We start from the raw sequence: 16,470 nt of genomic DNA, 5'->3' as shown, positions 1-16,470 counted from the left end.
AAAGATATTTCTCATGTTTACCTCAACGAGTTAAGTCTATATAACTAGATGAAGAAAGGGGAGTCATAACCTAAAAACAAATTGCTTCCCTAATATAATCTTCAAGGTTAATGCTGATAGAAAGTCCAAAAAAAACGACATTTTGATTTCTAATTGTTTTATGTATTTTCTAAGCACATTTGAGCCATAAATCATGAGAAATCACTCTTGTATCGTTTCACACCTTCCGGTTTTATTTCTACCCATAATCCCAAAATAATTGCCTTTATGTAAACAGCTGTGAAAGTTAATCGGCATAGATTAGTTCCAGTTTTTAACCTCTTCATTTGTTGCGTGTACCCTAGACGAGAAAAAAAATAAACACCATCGAGTCCACAGATAACCGTGGGAAGAAAGAAAAAAATTGGAGCAATTGTCTGGTGGTTGCCATAGCAACAATAAACAAGTTAATAGTCGAACTCGCCGTTTGTGTCTCAGGTGAAACTCAGCTGGCACCGAGGTTAATGCACCTGTGTCTCTCAGCAGGTGAGAAGAGCGATTTTACTGGGTTTTGCTTAGTGCCACAGAACATCTTACTGACAGCTATTGGTGCAGTTTGTTACATTAGACACATTACATTAGTTTAAAAAAAATGATTAAGCTGAGAAAAAGACGCTAGAGATTTGTATTGGACGGTGTTGTGCTGTTGTTGAACTTCAGCATGACAAATAACAGCTTGTAAAGTAGTCTCTCACACGAACAGACACTGCATCTCTACCCATTTAACAGTCCACCACACCCTTAGGCAGGGGTGCATGAGATCTACAAAACTGTAGTAATTCTTTTTGTTGAAATGATTTGTCTTTCAGTTGTGCAGCCATTGCACTGTTTGTTCAACATACCACAGATACAAGGAGATGAAAAAGCAAAAAAAAAAAGATTCCCCTGATGAATGAGTTGATGTGAGTATGGATGCCACCAGGTCGGGTCAGTCTGTCCACCTTGGTCAGGAAAGACTCTGGGCTACAGATGGATGCCGTGCACCATGTCCAGACAGTGAGTGAATATCAAAAGTATCAGTATGTAAAGTGTTTTTTTTCCCCTTCATAAGGCGGCTCCATCACCATGATTTATTACATGCTGTTCGAACCATCAGATGCATCCAGATTGATTATCAGTTCTTCTATCTGTAACAGAAATCCATTTTTTATTTATTCATTTGCTGTGACTTGGACTCTTTACTAAACAGAAGCACGAAAGGTCATAACAGCACGGTGGTACACCTCCGGACAATTTGCCCGTTGCGTTCACAGAGATGAGTAAACGATCACAGGCGCTGAATTAATAATGAAGTCACAAGCAGGGCGGGTGGCCAAATATTTGAACGAGTGTATAAAAGTGTCATGACTTTACTCTGTATTTCTCCAAACCTTACACATTTAAGTACAGTCTCTCTACATCATGTCTCAATATGTAGCTTGCATGCACCCTTTTGTGAAAAGCTTACTTGCAAGAAATCCGTGTACATTTCTTGGAAAGCACATGTTACATTGTAAAAAAAAAACACCTCATAACATGAATTACTAAGTTGGAGTGTGACTACTTGGTTTAATGGACAAAGGAAAGGTAAAGGACTTATTAGTAATAGCTACAGTAGATGGAAATGATGCAAGTCAGTGTATAGTCTGTGATGATGGAAGCATGACTCTGTGCGTGTGTGCGTGTATCTGTGTGTGCATGTGTGTGTGTGTGTGTGTGTGTGTGTGTGTGTGTGTGCATGTGTGTGTTTGTCAGCAACACGTCCTGAGGCCAAAGTTAGCCGATCTGTTCTTAACCCAGACAGACTGAGGACAGCCAAGGCCTATGCAGATAAAGCTGTCAAGGTGAGCTAACATTTTTGTGAGTGTTGTTAATTGTGAATTTTTGCAGTCACATGAAAGAGTCCCTAATTTGTTTTTCTGCTGTTTCCCGTCTCAGATGCATAAAATATTCTCCATCCAGGGTCCTTACCCTGTCATTAGGGCAGCATTGAGGGCCAGAGGCTGGGTTGAGAAGCGCATGCTCTGCTCCAAGAAACAAGCACAGCGGCGTCTGTGCAGTGAGGGCAGAGCCAGTTCAGACAATGGTGGTGACAGCGATGAAGGTGAGCTACTTGTAGACGTGTGACTATCAAGAGGTCATATTTTGTTTTTACCCCATTAATGTTCTCCTCAGAGAACTCCGATGATGCTGAAAAAGAGCAGGACACCAATGGACTACATGATCTAATGGTAAAAAGCCTTGGTTACATTGAAAATACTAAAAATGAAAGTAGTAAAACTCTAATGGATTCAGACAACATTCCCTACTTCTTCTAATTTTATAGTCTCGCATTGTGCGGAATGAAATGGTTTATTTTCACTGGACAAACCGGAGAAACGTCATCAGCGCGAACATCTTGCAGAAAGAACAGATTATTAATCATTTTGCAAAGGCAGGCAGCTTCGCCACCAAGGTATGTTTTCTTCATGACTATGAAGTTTTTCAGACTATGAGATGCTTCCAATCTGCTCCATGACTCGCCATCACTTTTTTTTTTTTCTCTCTCTCTGACAGGCGGGGTTGTGTGTAAACCTGAGGAACCTTCACTGGTTTGATTCAGCTGACCCAGACACATTCTTCCCCCGCTGTTATAGACTAGCAGCCCAAGATGAGAGGCATGCTTTCATTGGTTAGATCTGATCTTACGTCACTTATAGATTGACTGCACTTATCTCTCTCTGATATTTCTCCAGCAGCCGTCTACTTTCACTCAGGGAGACTCATCTCTGTCTCTGTTCTCTGTGCAGAGGACTACCGGCGGACAGCTTGCACCAGTCTTCTGAAGTATATTGCAGAGAGGGACCAGGATATTCAAGGAGAGGGAACAAGCCACAACATTCAGGCTGTTTGTGGTATGATCATTTCCCACATGACCGTGTAGTTACTCTTTCTACCATAAAACGTGCTGTCACTAATGTCCTCCACATTCAGGTCAGAGGAAACAAAGAAAACAACGATCCAAACCATTAGTAAACTCCCAAATGATCAACAGTGCACTCAAAGTATGTCAGGAGTACTTGGAGAGTTTGGAGCACAGTGACATAGACACAAGCTTGGAAACACCACACACACTGACACAGGAGGAGTGGGCAGAGTTTATTGACAGTTACTACCTTGTTGTTCAGTGAGTGTTTATCAGTTTGAGCTTGAGAGAGAATAGATCATTTTGCGAAGCTATTTACTCTTCAGGATCTCCACATTAAACCACTTTTTGCTTCTTCACTCAGTGGTGGAGCACAGATTGAGACCAGTGACTACTTTGTGAGCTCCTGCAAGGCCATGCTGCAGAGACTGGAAGAAAACAGCCCACAGCTGGGCATAGGTGGCATACAGAACATCTGGATCATCAAGCCTGGAGCAAAGTCCAGAGGCAGAGGTAAGAAGTCAGACGCAACTGGACTTTGCGTGTGTCATAAAGTCTCATGTGACTTGTTTCTACTTCTTTCAAGGTATAAAGTGTGCCAAGCGCCTTGATCAGATCCTGAGCCTGGTGGACAGCGATCCAACACTTGTCAAGGATAGTAAGTGGGTGGTGCAGAAGTACATCGAGCGCCCCTTGTTGGTCCATGGCACCAAGTTTGATTTGCGCCAGTGGTTTCTTGTTACCGACTGGAACCCTCTGACTGTGTGGTTCTATAAAAAGTGCTATTTGCGCTTTTCCACACAGCCTTATTCACTCGATACACTGGACAGGTAAGATAACACTAATAATTAAAGAAACAGATATGAAAGGAGATTAATTTTAAAATAGAAGAACGGGAACTGAGAGACAGAAAGACGATTTTGCATGTCATTTTGGTGGGAGATTTGACTGTACATCTGTGCAAGATCTGAATAACTGCTAAGGCTCACCACATCCGCGTGCATTTATTATCCTTTACAACTGCATCTGCGACTTTCAAATTGACTCAAAGACTTAAAGTAGTATCTGAAACTTCTGTCTACCAATGCACATATTGTATAGTGAGCGCTTCCCATGACACCAGACAGACAATTATTAACTGCAAGCTCTAAGAAAGTGAGAGTAAGGTTTGAAAGAAAAGAACAGCGTTTGGCTGTATTTTTCTTTGCAAAGTTTTAAAAGTAAAAGGAGTCCTGTAAGGAGGGATGAAGTTGTTTTATAATGCTGTAACTTGGGCTGTGTGGTTTAGACAGTTATATGCAGAGACAGACAGAAACGAGTGGTTTTGCCATTGCAGTAACGTAGATATCAACATGAACCTAACCTGTGCTTAATCTTACCAATCGCAATGTCTAGGTCGTATCCCATCTCTTTTTATTTAAATCTTTCTATTTATATTAATGAATAAAGGGTAAATAATGGTCTTTAACTATGAAACTAAACTATTATTAATCCACATTTCAAAAACAGTTGACACACATAATTTAATCATTGATTTTAACAGAAAATAACAGAAAGACAACATGAAATACTGAAACTGAGATATTCTAATGATTTTTTTAAACGATATGCTAATTTTTAGATTTAATGCCAAGAATGTGTTATTTTAAAATTTAGGGACAGGAGTAACACTGGAATAGTTGTGTAGTGTGTAGAACGAATGGGATCATTGCACAACTAATTATTTCATTTGCACAGGGTTAAGTTTAAAAAAAAAAATGTCAGTGTCTTCTATATCCTATAACTATATTGTGTTTACTAAATCTAAACATTGTCAGAGAATAGTCGAACAACAGACCATACATGTGTCTATTAACTTTTGTTTCCTGTTCCTTTTCATTCTTCAGCTCTGTGCACTTGTGCAATAACTCCATCCAAAAGCACCTGAGGCCTTCTGAACAACGTCATCGAGATATTCCGGTCGACAACATGTGGCTGGATGAGGAGTTCAGGGCCTTTCTGGCCAGTCAAGGCAAGGCAGCTCAGTGGGAAACGGTGGTGGTTCCAGGAATGAAGAAGGCTGTGATCCACACGTTACAGACTGCTCAGGATCTGATGGAGTCACGCAAAAACACATTTGAGCTCTATGGCGCTGATTTCATGTTAGGTAGGATGCGCTCGGTTTGTACGTTACTTTATATTTGTAAGATAATGAACAGAGCAGTGAGTTCACCTTCAAATGAAACAAACATTTTCTGAGTTCCTTAACTATGAATTTTACAGAAAAAATAATCTGATATTTTCCATGTTTGTTTCTCAGGTTGTGACCTTCATCCATGGTTAATAGAAATCAATGCTAGTCCCACAATGGCGCCTTCAACCCCAGTGACAGCCAGTCTCTGTGCTGCTGTGCAGGAGGACACATTACGAGTCGTTCTGGACCGGAGAGTTGACCGCGCTGCAAATACAGGAGACTTCCAGCTTATATTCAGGCAGGTAAGGTTTTAGTATGTAGTATGCGTGTAAATAACCTAAATTGTGTGGGTGAGACAGTACTTTAGATCTGATCTTTTATCCATAGGCAGCAGTAGAGGTACCTCAGTACATAGGAATCAACCTACTTGTTGAAGGGTGCGCCATTAAGAGCCCCTGCCCGCTTCCTCCACTGAAGTCCTCACACCGCTCAGCAACAAATCGCCGGGGCCCCATCAAAGAGAAGGATCCTTCAGGAGAAAAAGTCATGCCTTTGCCTAAGATGCGGTTGAAGAGTGCAGAGCTCAAGAACAACAGCAGAGAGGCACTGCCAACTCCTCTTCTTCCTCCTGAACCACCTGTGCCCAGGCCAGTTCAACCCCCCACGCTTTACTTGCCAATGACAGTCAACAAGTCTGTTAAGTCTGTTCCTCTTGGTGGCGTGTCACCTTCTGGAATTTTGTGGAAGAGACAAGCAGAAGTATCTAATGTGTGCTTGGAGACAGTCCAACGGTGCACTACATAGAAGCAACAATGTCCTTTGCCGCAGGAGATTACAGCTCCCAAACAGCCAAAACAAGAAGTCACTGGCCCCACGAGTTCATCTTGGTTTGCGCTTTTTTCACCTACCTCACAATAAAGCCAGCACTGAATAAAGCCACATGTTTTATATATTTTTTTCCAAATCCACAGCAAATCTGTTCACTAATATGAGTAAAGTAAAGTAAAAAAACAGTAATTTAGAACATGCTGTTACACCTTTAGAATTTCTCATCAAACTCTGCGTACAGTATGGACTGAATTACTCTGTCACAGCTGTTGCTGATCAGAGGCATTGTGTTTTTGTTAATCCGTCTACCCCATTCTCATGAGCACTATCGAACACCTACAGGGAATTTCTTAAAATTTGGCACAATGCTTTCCAATGTTAATGTGATCCATTTCATTCGTAAAAGCCCTCCAATGACAGTTTGTCTTTCCTAAACTCTCCTTCAAAAAAAGAAACAAGTACCTTTTATAAAACAGAAAACCAAGCAGCTAATCAATCAGTTTATATATATATATATATATAGAGATATAGATATATCTCTATATATATTGTTGAGTCGAAATGGCTGCCACCTGGACCAGAAGGGAGGTAACCACCACATGGGCAGAGTTTATCACACAATAATCTAATCACAAAAGGTCAGCACCATAGTAACAATAACTCAGAGGAATCGTCAGTCAATACTCCAATCCAGAGTCGTGTAAAAACCCTCTTTTTATAAGGCTCTGCTCCAACCTCACTCTCAACAACACGCAATGAACAGTTGGTGACGGGAATACCCATCTGAAAAGCTGAACCACTTTTATTCGCCACGAAGAAGAGAAAAGACAGCGGAACAGTCGCATCTGGCCCATAGACATCATGATATAAAGATATACGTAGACACCCCATAGACTAAGAGCTGACGTTTCAGCGCGGCCGCCATCTTGGATGGGTCTCCAATGCCCCCAGATTGCATTTATTTTGACTGAGGAAGATGTATTAACCCTAACTACAATAATCATAACTCCCCGAATATTTACTGGATTTTCACACGGTTTGGTTCGTTACAAACGGCAGAGATTTAGTTATGATACAGGACGCTGTCGCACATTAAAAATACGTGTTTTCATGCTGAAAGACTTTGTATTATGCTCTTTAACAAAGACATAATGTAGGCTATGGCACATTGATAAATGTATAATTTGAACATACATTTTATATTTTAATAAAGAAACAAATTTGATTGTTTATTTGAATTTATTTATGTCTCTCTCTCTCTCTCTCTCTCTCTCTCTCACTCACACTCACACACACACACACAACCCTTCTGTGACACATATACAAGCTCCCATATATAGGATTCAAGGATTTTTTTTATTTATTTTTTTATTCCTACAGCAAAATTTTGTTGGCACTCAAGAAAAACACAAAACAACAACAATGAATAAAATAAAGTGTTGTGAATAAAAAAAATTAGATAAAGTGTTGAGTAGTAAAAACAATATTTAATACATTTTCTAAATATATTAGAAAAATATATATACAGTTCTTAAAATGGTGGAATTATAAATATGGTGGAAGTAAACATTGCATTAGGCTATATGTAATATAATATTGCACATATATACTGTACCAGCTCAGTAGCCTACATTGTTTTTAAAGGCCTAGAAAAGTAAGCGTTATAATTCCAGGTCATTCCAGCATCCTACACTACCCTGCTTTGTGAAATTCAGACACCATAAATGACACAACAGCATCATCTCTAAGGCTGACAATCTCTAGCCTGGGCGAAAGCCGACTGTTGACTCCGTCAAACAGTCTGGAAAAACCCAATAGGAATCTGTTTCCATGGAGGGTGGGACCTTACTCAGCAACTTAAATTCATTGGAGTTGCCTTAACCAATCAGTAATGTTTAGAAAGGACGTAGGTTATGCGCCGAGGTTCATGCTTACTCTCGCGAGGCTCTAGCTTGCGAATCACGCTTCCCACATCCGCTTTCATTATACCGGTACCATTTGATAAATCAAACTTTTCCCAAAGCCAGTTGGAAGGAGAGCTACGACATCCTTGCCACTAACAAAATTGACGAGGCATTCTTCTTGCTCTCGTTTTAATTGTGTAATGATCTCCAGAGTTGAGACAACTTCATGGATAGCTTCTAGCGTTCTTCCGTCGCCATGTTTATTTCCGCTGTGGTTAAACTACAATTATATGGACTACGATGGACTCCGCGCGTGAGTTCTGCGTCACCACTCGCAACTGTTTGCTGATTGGCAAAACACTGAGCGAACCGAGGTAGGGGGATTTGGCCAGACTATGTGCGGAGCCAAAATCTTTGGGCGGAAGTACATGGGATGGCGTCGCCAGGCTAGACAATCTCACCCGTCCTGTCAAAATCATCAGGCTTATAGCAACTTATCATTGCCTCTTCAAGCCTATATCACTGGGAAACCTTCAAAATATAAAGAAGAAGAAAAAACGGCAAGGGACAATGAGAGAGTACCAGTTCCTGCTGTAATAACGTTACACGTAAGTAACGTTAGTTACGATGACATAATATCATGTATGGTCAAATAACCAAAATTATTGTTTAATCTTCCAAGTGAAAGGTAATCCTACGCGATCTGGTATCAATACTGCGCCGGTTATTGCAACCATAAACTAACCTAGAGTGAGGAGACCCACCCAATATGGCGGCGACGCTGGATTACGTTCCAGCACGCTATGAGGCGTCTACGTATATTATGTCTATCATCTGACCTGCCTTCTTTAACCGAGCTGAGAAATGGCGGCGTCCGTGTGCCGAGTTGGGAGCACCGTGGGTCGAGCCCTCGCTAAAGCCCGCAGTGTAAGTATGTTTAAAGGGACACGAGCGATTACAATATTATCTAGGTTAGGGACAGTGGTATTATTTTCCCCAACAATTAAAACATCTAAAGGGAAAGAACTGGATAAGTGGTCCGGCGAACTTGCTAGCTAGCTGAGCTGTCTGCTTTCCAGAGGCTAAGAAGAGTTAGCTAACCGGTTAACATTTCTTAGCTAGGAGTGAACGCAAGGTCAAGAGTGAAATTAAGCTGTACCTCTTATAACCACTTGTTAACATGTGTCGTCCACTTCATACAGAGAGAAGAGCCGCCGTTTCAGTTGTCTATGATCATTCACAAAGCCAGTTATTCTAATATTTGTAATTTGTCTTCACTTGTCCTCAAAGCTTCCTGGCTAGTAGCGTTAGCATGCTGAGTTTTGAAAGGCAGATTCTGAGTGACACTTCTGCAATGTTGTTGCGGTTGCTCAAGTGATTTTGTTCGTGAGAGTTATTTGTTGGAAATAAGAGTATATTGAAAAATTTACAGTGAATGTTTACGATATGGCTGGTTAAGTCACATCCATTTTTACTCAGTAACTTGTTGTGGATGCTAATTGAGTTTAATTTGTCGCCCGCTCGTGTATATTTAAGGCCATTGATAAGAACTGATGAACGGTCCCTGTCATCTTATTAGACATGTATAATATATTAATGGAATGGCTTGAAATCACAATATACAACATTTTACTGTTCATTCTTTTTTATTGTATATAACACAGGAGTCGAACCGATATAGTGATCGTTTCTCGTTCTTTTGTTTGTTGTAACTTTGCAAACTTTAGTTAGTGGTGGTGTAAACTTTGGGGGGGAATCTTATCTTAGATTTAGTCTTTAGCCAAACTTTCTGTTTTGCATTTAATGGTTCAGCAGCTTTCTAATAATTTCAGAGGATCATAGATGTGAGCCTTCTGTCACTCAGTTATTGTATCCATTCTGCTTCTTATTAGTTACTGTAACCATTTTCAGTGAGGAAGCTTTATGCCAGTCCCCCTAATTCAGGATAAGTCATTATTCAGAGCTTGCTATATATATATATATATATATATATATATATATAGCATAATTATAGCCTATAATGACATGCATGTGTCAGATTGGTTTTCACCAAATAAAATAAATATGAAATAACAGGTTTTTATTCTGCACCCCTCTAGCCCATTCTGCTGTCTTTGAGGCGTGGGCAGGCCTCAGTCAGCTATGCCCAGAGTCTGCTGGGAGCCCCAGAGACTCATCTTACTACCCTGGACAATGGTTTGAGGGTTGCATCAGAGGATACTGGGCATGCTACTTGCACAGTAAGACATTTTTTATATATATATATATATATGTCTTAAAAGAAAGTTACCAAACTTAATAACTGTACCACAGTATAACTCATTCTCCTCACTTCTTCCTAATAACAGGTTGGACTCTGGATCAGTGCTGGCAGTCGCTATGAGAGCGAGAAGAACAACGGCGCAGGCTTTTTCCTGGAGCACATGGCTTTCAAGGTAGGATTAAAAAGTTTTTCTTTTTACACTTTAAGTAAAACATTAGTAAGTAAGTAAACATTTCCATTGCACAGCTTCCTCAACCCACATGTTTTCTTTCACTTGCAGGGAACCAAAAATCATCCTCAAACCGCTCTGGAGCAGCAGGTAGAGTCCATGGGTGCCCATCTGAGTGCTTACACTTCACGGGAGCATACTGCATACTACATGAAGACCCTTACCAAGGATCTGCCTAAAGGTATGAAGGCAAAAAAAAACCAAAACATTATTTTCTTAGTTATTATTTTAAATGGATAATTACGTGACAATTTTTAAAGATATTCTTCAAAATTAAGGCTTTCAAAATAAATCAGTCATTTGCAATATATTTACACTGAATCCCAATTTCTATGACATTTGCTGTAAAAGGCAATAATTAGATTATTTTTTTCTGAGCACAATCTGTGTGTGTTTCTCCTGCTTTCAGCTGTGGAGATCCTTTCAGAAGTTGTGCAGAGCTGCTCACTGAATGAGGCAGAGATGGAGCAGCAGAGAGGTGTGGTGCTGCGTGAGCTGGAAGAGGTTGAAGGCAACTTGCAGGATGTCTGCCTGGACCTGCTCCATGCCACAGCCTACCAGGGCACTCCCCTGGGGCAAAGTGTTCTTGGCCCCTCCAGCACTGCCAGGTGGGTAGAACTGCAAGCCCTCACACACATACACTGAAATGAGTAAATGTCTCAGATCAACCTAGAATTGCTTTCATTGGACGCTCAATACTGTCAAATCTGTTTATTATTGTAATGTTGTTATATGTGATTTTAGAACTATTAGAGTACAGAGCACTTCAACATGGTCATTTACCATAGTGTAACTAACTCATTCTTCTCAAAGCCTACACTTGTGTGACCTGAAACGCTATGTTGAGCTCGTGCCTGCAGTAAGGGCCGTGCTGGTACCACACGCCTCCCAACCCCTGTTCCTAATGTCCCTCAGTTTACAAGAAACAAACAGGAAATCAAAAGATTAAAGAGAATTCATGCTGTTCCTTGTTTTCAATGCTTCAAGGAATGTGACCCGCCAGGACTTAGTTGACTACATCAGCAGCCATTACAAGGCCCCTCGCATGGTGCTGTCTGCGGCTGGAGGTATGTCCTCCTCTTTCTAATATACATGATTACAAGCTGCCTGTGCCTGCCTTTTTAGTTTTAATGTGGTGGTTTGGTCTTCATCTGATGTGCTTCATTTAAAGGTGTGAATCACGAGGAGCTTGTTGGTTTGGCCAAGACTCACTTTAGTGGAGTGTCTTTTGAGTACGAGGGAGATGCCGTCCCTGTGTTGTCCCCCTGCCGGTTTACTGGTAGTGAGGTGAGCTATATTGGGTTTGTTCCTTCTTTCTTTTTGTCCTCTCTTAAATTATTTGTTAACATGTCATACAAATGTTGTTTATTCATCTTGACTTATAGTCAGATGAAAGATTGGAAGTTGGGGTTTAATTGAAGATCTTGGAGTACATTATTAGAGTACATATAACAATTATAAAATCACGTTTGAAATGGCTAACAATATAGAAATTAAATAAGTTACTTTCACTGTACAGTTCTAGTTTTTATGCATGTGTGATTCTGGCTTGTGACTGAGAATTTAGTACGAACTCTGACATTATATTTACAGTTGTTGTAAATTGAGGATCTGCTGCTTTTCTGCCCTCCCACAGATCCGCATGCGTGACGATGCTTTGCCTCTAGCACACATTGCCATCTCTGTAGAGGGTGCTAGCGCAACTAGTCCAGACATTGTGCCCCTGATGGTGGGGAACGCCATCATCGGCAGCTATGACCTTACCTACGGCGGTGGAAAGGTTTGGAAGAGTGTTTTCTACTTGTTTGGTTTTGTTTGTGGCGATTTGAAAAGGCAGCAATAATGAAACTTTACCAGTAATGACCTAAAGTTGAAATCTTTATGTTGGTTCCCCTTTAAGCTTTGCCCACTTGGGATTGTTTATGTTTTAAGTGGCCATTATGAAGGGGTAGAGCATATTCCTCTCTGAAAACCTGAGTCAGGGGGTCTTTCCTCTGTCTCTGGACCTATTGAGAGGAACATTGCAATAGTTGCAATCTAATTATAAAGCAGGCCTTTTAAGAACAGTAGAACAAAAAGTCTGTTCCCTCCTCTCTTACAGCACCTGAGCAGCCGCCTGGCTCGCTTGGCGGTGGAGGACAAGCTGTGTCACAGCTTCCAGGCCTTCCACTCCTCCTACAGTGACACCGGGCTGCTGGGCATCTACTTTGTGAGCGATAGGCACCACATCGACGACATGATGCACTGGTCTCAGAATGCCTGGTCAGTGATTATTTTTATTTATATAGCGCCAAATACAACAAATGTCATCTCAAGGCACTTAGATAATAAAGTCCAATTCAAGCCTATTGGAATTCAATTCCTTGTAATCATAATTATTTATAAAATAATCCAATTCATTCATATAGAGCCAATTCAAAAACAATTTCCCAGCCAAGGAAACCAACAGATTGCACGAAACTGGTCTTCAGTCCAATCTCCCGTCCTGAGGCGACTGTGGAGAGAAACGACTCCCTTTTAACAGGAAGAAACCAGAACCAGACTCAGGAAGGGTGGCCGTCCGCCTCCACCAGCTGGGGTTTAAGAAGACAGAAAAGAGGGGGAAAAAACACTGTCACACCATTCAAAGGATACCTGTTGGAACAGGGAAACACAAGTTAATGACCACAGTAATGTCACATGTACATAATATCATTTGAGAAATTAAACAGGGGAAAAAGAGCAAAGTGAGGAAAGGTGTGACAGATGAGGCCCCCCAGCAGTCTTGGCATATAGCAGCTTAACTATGGGATGTTTCAGGATCATCTGAGCCATCCCTAACTATAAGCTTTATCAAAAAGGAAAGTTTTAAGCCTTGTCTTAAAACTGGAGAGGGTGTCTACTTCCCGGACATTTACTGGCAGCTTATTCCACAAGAGAGGGGCCTGATGACTGAAGGCTCTGCCTCCCATTCTACTTTTAGAAACTCTGGGAACCTCAAGTAAACCTGCAGTTTGGGAACGAAGTGCTCTGTTAGGAAAATATCTTACAATGAGATCTTTAAGATATGATGGAGCTCGGTCATTAAGAGCTTTATATGTAAGGAGAAGAATCTTAAATTCTATTCTGAATTTAACTGGGAGCCAATGAAGAAAAGCTAAAACTGGAGAAATATGATCTCTCCTGTTAGTTCTCATCAGAACTTTTGGATTAGCTGAAGGCTTTTCAGAGAATATGTGAATATAATAAATAATTACAGTAGTCCAATCTTGAAGTAACAAATGCATGAATTAGTTTTTCTGCATCACTCTGAGACAAGATGTTCCTGATTTTAACAATATTACGAAGATGAAAGAAGGCAGTCCTAGAAACCTGTTTTATATGCGAGTCAAATGATAAATTCTGGTCAAAAATAACTCCAAGGTTCCTCACTGTAGAACTAGAAGCCAAAGAAATACCATCTAGAGTAACTATATAGCTAGACAATTTCTCCCTAGAGCGCTCAGGTCCAAAGATAACAACTTCAGTTTTGTCTGAATTTAGAAGCAGACAGTTCTGAGTCATCCAGGTCTTTATGTCTTTAAGACATGCTTGTAGTCTGACCAACCTATTGGGTTCATCTGGTTTTATAGATAACTGTGTAGTGATGACTACATAAGATGCCCGATCTAGATACAAGTGACAGAAAAGTGGTAGATTACAGTGAGTTATTGATTGAATACATATATTTATTCTCTTCCCTTTTTGTTTTTTGTTTCTTTATCTCCCCTCTGCAGGATGAACCTTTGCACTACTGTCACAGAGAGTGATGTAGTCAGAGGCCGGAACGCTCTGAAGGCCAGCCTGGTCGGACAGCTTAATGGTATGTCATGTGTCCATCTTGTATCTCTACAAACACACATACACAACAGCTATGAACTGGAAGACAACAACCTGTTAATCTCTTAGGAACAACACCAATTTGTGATGACATCGGCCGACACATCCTGAACTACGGGCGTCGTATTCCTCTTGCAGAGTGGAACGCTCGGATTGATGTAAGTTGAGTGGTGCTTTCTGCTTTTACATCATGTTGCAGTCTTTTGATGTAAAACAATTTTTAAATGCTCTTATTTTTTTCAGGCTGTGACCCCCAGGATGGTGCGTGACATCTGCTCCAAATATATCTACGATAAGTGTCCCGCTGTGGCAGGTGTCGGTGAGTTCTGTGCGATTTTGGTGTCTTTGCAGCAAGCACAGGGCCCATACTGCTGTAATATTTCTAATCTTTCCTTTGCATTTGTCTCCACCAGGCCCCGTCGAGCAGTTGCCCGACTACAACAGAATGCGCAGTGCTATGTACTGGCTCAGATTTTAAGAGAAGTTGTGGCATCGCTCCATGTGTCCCACGTTTGCTCCCCATCTTCCTCCTTGACCTCACATCAATGGGTGACTGCCATTCATCCTCCTCTCTTCTGCCTGACTCCCTCTTTTATCCCGCCCATTCCTCCACGTTGGCCATGAGGGGGCAGCCAGTCAGTGTTGAAATAACACTGGTTACAAATCGATTTTACTGCACAGGTACTCGTCATCTGATACTGTCTTGTAAAGGGAAGGGTAGTGAGAGTGGACTCGAGTACATCACTATTATCAACATGTCACGATTCAGCCAATGTAGAATGAAACCCGTATGGAGCGAGAGTATATTTATAATTTCTGTGACATTTGTTTCTGTCCACTATTGTACATAACAGAAGCTGTCATTCCGACAAAAATAAAGTGAAAAAAAAAAATCTATCAAAGGTTTGTCTCATGTTTTATGCTTTTTGTATTGCATTCCAAGACCTCAAATACATGAAATCATTTTATTCAGGCTTGAAAATGTGTTATGAAAACTCTACAGACTCCCTTAAATTATAACTGTAAATACTGGGCATGTTCAAGAGTATCATTATTAAAAGGACTCTGTTTCTACTGTTTTATCAGTCACTGCAGTAAAATGAGTAGATCAAGTGGGCCTAAGGAGGACATAAAAGCTCCTGAGACTGTCTTTGGAGGCTCCTGCAAGTTTAAAGCACTGATTAACAGCCTCCACGGACATTTTTACAGTTATTACCAGGACGGAAGTCCAAAGAATTCGCTCTGTTTACTGCTTTTGTGCAAATGAACAGAACTCAGCGTTTGCTACTGATCTGTACTGCGTACTGTCACTTCCAGATGAATTTCTCTTTTCAGCCCAAATTGTGAACTTAATTGAGCAAAAGATTTATGCAAATATTTTTTTCAGATGAATTTTTTCAAATTTTTTTTTTCAGATGATTGCAGACAGACAGCTTGCTGACTTCTTTGTATAAAGATCCTATGTCAGAAGCATCTTGCATCCCAAAGTAGAACCTGCTGTGGCGTGTTATCTCTTAACTCATAGACATGACTTGGTCCCAAGTTAATGAGCTGTCCTGCATCATATTGTATCCATGACGGTAATTACACTGGTATAACATTTGTTTGCCGCAATATGACATTTATGTGACCCTCGATTGTTAATCTGTAGTTAACTGAGTCGTAAGCTCAGGGCCCTTGAGGGTCCAACTATCGTTGTTACGCTGTACTTGTAATACTCCTATCATTAGTTGGATCGGGGTGAGTCGTTTGATGGGCCTAACTGGATGTGATACAGGAAGCGACGTAGGCTTTTTTTTATTTGGTATTCTTTCAGTCTTCCTCCTGGGCCTGCAGCCTCTTTCTTGTTGTTCTCCACAGAGCTATCACTGCACCTCTGTCATGCTTCTCAATACCCCCCCCCTCTCCTTCCCACAATAAAAAGACTTATGAACTCAAACCACGTGCCAAAATAGCATTGCTGTACAGTAACGTTTATATACGATGCCTTTAAAAACATCAAGTTTCCACACAGTGAGACACATCTAGTCATCCCAATCTATCTGATGCTCATTTTTAGATCTACAGTCATGCCTTTAAAATTTAAAACTGGAGTTTTCAGTTGAGAGTTTTTTCTGACCCTTTCTTATTATGGCGATAATCTGAAATGAAGATGCTTTATTTCTTTTGTGTGCCTGTTTACTGCTGTTTCTTTGTGGTGGTGGAACCATTCTCGTTATTTTCAGCTGTTTCCAGCCAGCAGTACAATTTCTGGTAGTCCGGATGAGGTTCCTGTGTGACATTGTGCCTTCT

The 16,470-nt window shown here is 40.8% G+C and overlaps 2 protein-coding genes and 1 non-coding gene across 3 annotated transcripts; all 3 read left to right on the top strand.

The window, feature by feature from the left end:
* The first annotated feature begins 947 nt into the window (after positions 1 to 947).
* LOC142376566 (tubulin monoglycylase TTLL3-like) lies at positions 948 to 5,900 on the top strand. Its single transcript, XM_075459972.1, has 13 exons — positions 948 to 966; positions 1,774 to 1,862; positions 1,957 to 2,122; positions 2,194 to 2,249; positions 2,345 to 2,473; positions 2,575 to 2,689; positions 2,808 to 2,912; positions 2,992 to 3,184; positions 3,288 to 3,436; positions 3,510 to 3,753; positions 4,810 to 5,069; positions 5,223 to 5,398; positions 5,484 to 5,900. Exons 1-13 carry the CDS (start codon positions 948 to 950, stop codon positions 5,898 to 5,900), a joined length of 2,118 nt encoding a protein of 705 aa, XP_075316087.1.
* Positions 5,901 to 8,666: 2,766 nt separating this feature from the next.
* uqcrc1 (ubiquinol-cytochrome c reductase core protein 1) lies at positions 8,667 to 15,080 on the top strand. The gene is made up of 13 exons (XM_075460389.1): positions 8,667 to 8,755; positions 9,928 to 10,068; positions 10,177 to 10,263; positions 10,372 to 10,501; positions 10,730 to 10,928; positions 11,308 to 11,387; positions 11,492 to 11,607; positions 11,957 to 12,100; positions 12,422 to 12,582; positions 14,076 to 14,161; positions 14,248 to 14,336; positions 14,422 to 14,497; positions 14,592 to 15,080. Exons 1-13 carry the CDS (start codon positions 8,693 to 8,695, stop codon positions 14,654 to 14,656), a joined length of 1,437 nt encoding a protein of 478 aa, XP_075316504.1. The 5' UTR covers positions 8,667 to 8,692; the 3' UTR covers positions 14,657 to 15,080.
* LOC142377989 (small nucleolar RNA SNORA26) lies at positions 12,223 to 12,344 on the top strand. The gene has a single exon (XR_012769584.1). It is a non-coding gene; the product is annotated as a small nucleolar RNA SNORA26 (small nucleolar RNA).
* Positions 15,081 to 16,470: the final 1,390 nt, after the last annotated feature.

Source organism: Odontesthes bonariensis, chromosome 3, assembly GCF_027942865.1.
Source record: "Odontesthes bonariensis isolate fOdoBon6 chromosome 3, fOdoBon6.hap1, whole genome shotgun sequence".
NCBI lineage: Eukaryota > Metazoa > Chordata > Actinopteri > Atheriniformes > Atherinopsidae > Odontesthes > Odontesthes bonariensis.
This window is presented reverse-complemented; position numbering and strand designations above follow the sequence as displayed.

Coding starts and splice junctions, on each gene's coding strand:
- uqcrc1 (XM_075460389.1), top strand. CDS start 8,693: ATGGCGGCGTCCGTGTGCCGAGTTGGGAGCACCGTGGGTCGAGCCCTC. Junction 10,264..10,371: donor TGGAGCACATGGCTTTCAAG/GTAGGATTAAAA, acceptor TTTCACTTGCAG/GGAACCAAAAATCATCCTCA. Junction 12,583..14,075: donor CACTGGTCTCAGAATGCCTG/GTCAGTGATTAT, acceptor TCCCCTCTGCAG/GATGAACCTTTGCACTACTG.
- LOC142376566 (XM_075459972.1), top strand. Junction 3,437..3,509: donor AGCAAAGTCCAGAGGCAGAG/GTAAGAAGTCAG, acceptor ACTTCTTTCAAG/GTATAAAGTGTGCCAAGCGC. Junction 5,399..5,483: donor TCCAGCTTATATTCAGGCAG/GTAAGGTTTTAG, acceptor TTTTATCCATAG/GCAGCAGTAGAGGTACCTCA.